This window comes from Saccostrea cucullata, unplaced genomic scaffold (genome assembly GCF_032062105.1).
Source record: "Saccostrea cucullata isolate Sc308-1 unplaced genomic scaffold, CSIRO_AGI_Scuc_v1 ctg8449, whole genome shotgun sequence".
Taxonomy (NCBI): Eukaryota; Metazoa; Mollusca; class Bivalvia; order Ostreida; family Ostreidae; genus Saccostrea; species Saccostrea cuccullata.
In genome coordinates this window covers 20901-26996 of record NW_026926561.1, presented here as the reverse complement: position 1 = coordinate 26996, position 6096 = coordinate 20901, and the positions used below count along the sequence as shown (strand labels likewise).

The 6096-nt window shown below is 35.7% G+C and overlaps 1 protein-coding gene across 1 annotated transcript; it reads right to left on the bottom strand.

The window, feature by feature from the left end:
• Positions 1-700: 700 nt before the first annotated feature.
• LOC134272065 (methionine synthase reductase-like) lies at positions 701-2505 on the bottom strand. Its single transcript, XM_062754300.1, has 2 exons — positions 2496-2505; positions 701-2364 (listed from the first exon to the last, which is right to left on the bottom strand). Exons 1-2 carry the CDS (start codon positions 2503-2505, stop codon positions 701-703), a joined length of 1674 nt encoding a protein of 557 aa, XP_062610284.1.
• Between the last annotated feature and the right edge of the window lie 3591 nt (positions 2506-6096).

The following is a 6096-nucleotide window of genomic DNA, read 5'->3' as shown; positions in this document are numbered from 1 at the left end:
CTGTGTGATTCTTGAGAAGAAGATTTTTAAAGAATTTTCCTATATATTTCTATGTAAAACTTTGGTCGGCCATTGTGGCCCCGCCCTACCCCCGGGGGTCATGATTTGAACAAACTTGAATCTACACTACCTGAGGATGTTTCCCCATAAGTTTCATCTTTCCTGGCTCAGTGGTTCTTGAGAAGAAGATTTTTAAAACATACCATCAAATTTTCATTAATTCCCAATTATCTCCCCTTGAATGAGGGCCTGGCCCCTCATTTGAACAAACTTGAATCCCCTTCACCCAAGGATGCTTTGTGGCAAGTTTGGTTGAAATCGGCCCAGCGGTTCTTGAGAAGAAGTCGAAAATGTGAAAAGTTTACAACGACGACGAAGACAACGACAACAACGACGACGACGACAGACAACGGACAAATTGTGATCAGAAAAGCTCACTTGAGCCTTTGGCTCAGGTGAGCTAAAAATGTAGTTAATAATACTGCTATCTGGCATTAACTGAAGATAACCTATACAAAATCCAATTCAAAACAAGAGTAAAATCATCCAAATTCAAACATAATAATCACTTGTATCATAACATCTTGTCAAATATACAAACTACTGAAAAAAACACTAACAATTCAGCCTGAGGAACCATTTAAAAAGTGATCAAAGTTAAGTAAAGATGTATCTAACAATGAAATCTGATAATTTGTGTCTATGTCCACACATCCTCCAGGTACCGTTTTCCAAGCCTCAGTTTGGTCACATGACCTCTGGCTTCACTGTCACTTAGGCCTCTCTTCTCTTGCAGAATTGTCATAAAAGCTTGATTCACATCTTTGGCCATATTCTTTGCATCACCACAAACATAAATCACTGCATTCCTGTTCTCTATCAAATCAAGCATTTGATCAGCATGCTTAAGAATGTTATCCTGCACATACTTAGGCTCTTCTGTAGAACTAACGCGGGAAAATGAGACAAACAGTTCGTCTAAAACACGAGCCTCCTGTAGTCTCATAAGTTCTTCCCTGAATAAGAAATCCTGAGATTGGTTCCTGCAGCCAAAGAACAGAAATGTTTCTCCAAACACTTGGTCCTCAGTTTCAGGATGGCTCATCTGCATTTCTCTGTGTTGTAGGAATCCCACAAAGGGGGCTACCCCTGTACCAGGCCCAACCAAAATAATAGGTACAGATACATCAACAGGCAAGCGGAAAAACTGATTAGACCTTGCAGAAATTTGCAACTGTAGGCCTTTTCCATTAGTCCCTTCTGATTCCTGATATCCTATATTTTGAATATCTAATGTCCTCTTATCTAACATACCCGTGCATATTCCCTGCCTTGAAAAGCTCCTACCATCTCCTTCTGGAATATTGACCACATTGAAGACAATATCTAGCTGTCCCGGTATTTTCAGTGGGGAGCTGCAGGCAGAGTATGGTCGTGGTTGTAGCTTTGGAAGTGACTCTATTAACCTCTCCACAGGAGGCTGACAGGAAGGAAATGCGTGGAGGAGATCAAGTATACTGATCTCAGGATTCCGGATAAACTTGGTGTAATCAGCCATACCCTGTTTACTACAAAGTTCTTGAAGTCTTCGCTTCTCTTTGGGGTTTGTCGTCTCTTCCACAAGCTGTCTTATCACAGACTTTTTTGGAGGTTCCCTTATATCTATATGGAAAGTGAATAAGTTTTTGAGTGTTGAGACTGTGGGGAGATGGAGTGGAATCACTGCTTTTGCCTTTTTGGTGTCTTTCATCAGCTCAATCTGACAAACACAATCAGCTTTGTCTAGAACATTCAGCCTCTTAAGTAACATTTCCACCTCTTTTTCTTCATTCTGGCAATAAACAGACACAGAATCCCCTGGTTGGTACGAAAAATCACTGTCAAGTTTTAGTCCCAATTTCAAAGTTTTCTTTATTGCATCCTGTGAAGTTAAAATATCTGCACTGATAATTGTGGCATTGGAAATGTTTGATGCAGTAGAAGTATTTAGTGGAGAAGGAGACTGGTCTACAACACTTTCTGTTGGATCATATTTAATGATGAGATATGCAGGTGAAAGCAGTGGAACTGTTACAGCACTATCACATAGTGGTTGAACTGATTTCCTGAGAGATGCTTCTGGGGTATCTTCTAGTAACACGTCTTCAAGCTTTCTTTCCAATGATTCTGTCCCATTAATTACAGATTTTACATCTAATTCTGATGTAGATACATTATGTCCATTAGAAACTTCTTGTTTCTCTTTAGAATCAACACTATCATTTGGAGGATCTCCATTTGTTGATGAATGACCGTTTGCTGTAACATTAGTCACTTCAGTTTTCTCACTTTGAACTACACCCTCTGTATTTTCTGCAAGCTTGACTGTACAATGAATACTATCACAACTTGTTTCATAGCTGCAGGGACCAGATTTGTTCAGTGAATCAAGGGATAAAAACTGTTTGAGTGCTGGAAAGAGTCCCTCAATCCATGGCTCTACTGCTTGTTCTAACCCCACTGCATCATCAGCCCAGCCACAGGGATAGAACCGCTGAGCCCCCAGTTCCTCTAATCTCTTGTCCAGGGTCTTGCCAGCATTGCAAAAATTGTATAATTAGAATCACCCAGCCCCAGAAGAGCATAATTGAGATGTGATAAGTAATCACTTGGAAGAGTTTTCTTTTTCAATCTTCTGAAAAATTTTAAAGCCGTGTCAGGCGGTTCTCCATCCCCGGTTGTGGAAGTGACGATCACAACACAGGTCTCTTTTTCCAGGGTGAATTTCTTCTCCACCTGACTAAGACAATGTCTTTCGAATTCCAGTCCATGTGTGACTGAGTTCTGTTGGATCTCCTCAGTAATAGCATCAGCCTGTCCGGTCTGGGACCCAAAAAGAAGCAAGCAACGGTTTTTCTTCTCAGGCATTTTTTACCTAAAAAATAAAAGAACTTAGTCTTTGATTAACACATCCTTGCATTTCATGAATTATAAGTTGATTTATACCTTAGTGTTTAAGAAAGGAAGCAATTTTGTTTTGTATAGATGAAAAATATATAGCTATAAATCCAGAAAATTCAGAGTAACTGAGTAAGAATGTTCAAAAGCAAAACTCTCTCACTAGTATCGTGTCGATGCTCAGTGTTAGTTACAGGGTTTAGCAAATTGAATACACCCATGAAACTGTTTTTTGTAAATTGGACTCTGTTATTGTTAATTTTTACGATTCTCCGGGTGTGTTCAATTGTTAAACTCTGCAAACACCACTGAGCACAGACTTTTAATACTGTGAGTTGATTTTGCTTTCAAACATTCATACTCTGAAGTTTCTGGATTATAGTTTTATTATTTTTTATTAGTACACAACAAAATTTCCACTTTTTTAAGTACTATTAAGAATGAAATCAAAAATTCGTGATTCAAGCATTTTAATCGTTATTGTATTGATTATGATCAATTTAAAATTAATTTGTAACTTCTTACACAATTTAGAAATATTGTCATGGATTAAAAGTGACGTTTCGCCTAGTTTCATCATGCATCATTCACACTGCCCCCCACACTTCGACACCGTGATAAGAGTAAACACTTTTAATCACTGATGAATGGATGTGGTTAAAAGAAATCGCTAACAAATATTTTGAGCTCTTGTGAAAAGTAAATTTTATGGTTATAAAAAATGAAGGAATAAGAAATGAATCAAATACCTCTTTTCAGAGTTTTTGCCACGGTAAGTTCAAGTTGGGGCTTACACAATACAGGATCTGGTAATTAAGCGACTAAAATTAAAGTCATCTACGAAAGACCCAAAACATCCCGGAAACACGAAATTAAGGATAAATGTAGATAGGGTTAAGCTGCAAGGGTAAGGGTTAGCATTAGGGTTAGGGTCGACATTAGTGTTATCAAAGTATGGTTTCAGCATTAAAAGAACATTTTTTATCTCTAAATTATTTTATTTTAGCATATTCCTCTAGAGTTTCTCTGTAGAGAGAAAACAAACATATACAGGTCTGGACGATTTCCAAATAAGGAAGACAAGAACGATAACCGTGAATTGTTATTAATACACAGAATAAACAAGGCGCTTGTCAATCTGACCAATCAGATAACAGCATTCAGACAAACCCATAAGAAAATAAATAAAACACATGGTTTTAAAGTTTTTTGCTCGCAAGATTTTTTTTAGAACAAACTTTTTGTAAACTTTAAGCGCATTTGGGAATAATATAATATTTATGACAATTCTACCGTGAACAAACACGACTTGAAAGCTAAGAATACGTTTTAAGTGGGATAAAAAATCTGTCACTATGAAGTATAGCTATGGCACGCCAAATTCAGAAAAATGAGCTAATCATAGTTTCACAGTCGATAAACTAGGTTTATCGGTTGTAAACTATAGTTTACGGACTGTAAACTATAGTTAACAACGTTAATCTATATTTTACATCTGTAAACCATAGTTAACGCGATAATCTAACCGAAAACGATCAATTGCGATTGCAAAACATAGATTATCTGATAAATACAGTCTCACGATTTGCAAACTATAGTTTACAAACCGTTAACTATAGTTAACGATCTGATAGATACAGTTTCACGATTTGTGAAACTATGATTAACAACTCTTAACTTTAGTTTACGATTGTAAACTATAGTTTACAAACGCGAATCTATGTTTATCAACAAAATCTATTGTTAACGCTTTATTCAGACAGATAAACTTAGATTAACATTCGTAAACTATATTTAACGACCGTTAAATATAGTTTTACAAATGAAAATTATACTTACCGAATCGTTAACTATACTTACGAATCGTTAACTATAGTTTACGGTTTGTAAACTATAGTTTACAGTCGATAAACCTAGTTTATCAATTGTGAATGATGTTCTAAATAATTAAATGATATTGTTATGTAATTAACCCATGTTTATTGTATTTACCGTGAACAACCTTGACATTTTTATCTCGGTAAAGAAAAAAAAATGCATGATAGAATGTAATCGTTTAGTACGGAGGTATAGATTGCACCAGCAAGTTACTATCAAGTTCAGTTATAACATTTACCAGAATATATTATATGTTGGTAAATATAATTTTGCTTATCCGTCCGATTTTCATCGATAATGCTTAAATTCCACGTGTATAGATCAACTCACACAAGTTTATCGTATGGACTATACACATATTATGGTTTTAAATTATCACAGGTTTCATGTGCGCCGAATACAATGCTATGCAGACTATAAATATAATACCCATTATTTAAATTATCATGGTTCCATATTTTCATACAAAGATACACAGTAAATGTTCTATCAAGACTGTTTTTCCTCAACATCGAAATATTAAAAGCAGTGCAGTAGAAACTTCCAGAGAACTGTCGCAAAAACATAGTCGAGAATTAAGTGGTGTAAATCAGATTTGGATACTATAAAACTCTAAGAAACTTTTCGAAAATTGAAATGAAAAAATAACCATTTAATAAAAACATAAAAAGCTAAGACTTCGACACTCTATACAACTATTCCTCCCGATAAGATTTATAGATTTAGGTTTCTTGACATCATAGACAGCTGCTCATTAAATAAAATTGGAACTCGTAAATTAAATTAACTTGACATTGGTCATTTGCTAAATTATATTTTGTAAAAACATTACCCACAAGTACTTTGAAGATGATTTTGAAAACATGCTTGAGTTTCTGAATGACAATATCTACATGTATGTGGTTTTGGAGATCAGTCTATATAGGTACCAATCCTGCCCCGTAATTAGCAGACCTATTTTTGTATTCATAGATAGGATTAGGGGGCATAATTCATTCAAAATCTTATATACCAGTTTGAGAAGAAGAGAACTCTAGCTTTAGCCTGAACACCTTGTCATTTAGATATACCGACGACGCATTATCAATCCATTCATATGTCGACACGATATATCCCAGTGAGCTTGCAATTAGGGATACCACAGAGTATGACACATCTGTTTCATATTTGGATAATTTACTAGAAAAAGACTTCAAAGGTAATCTAACAACCAAGCTTTATGAAAAACACGATGACTTTAATTTCTATCGTCAACCTCCCTTACCTATGCAGTAAATAGCT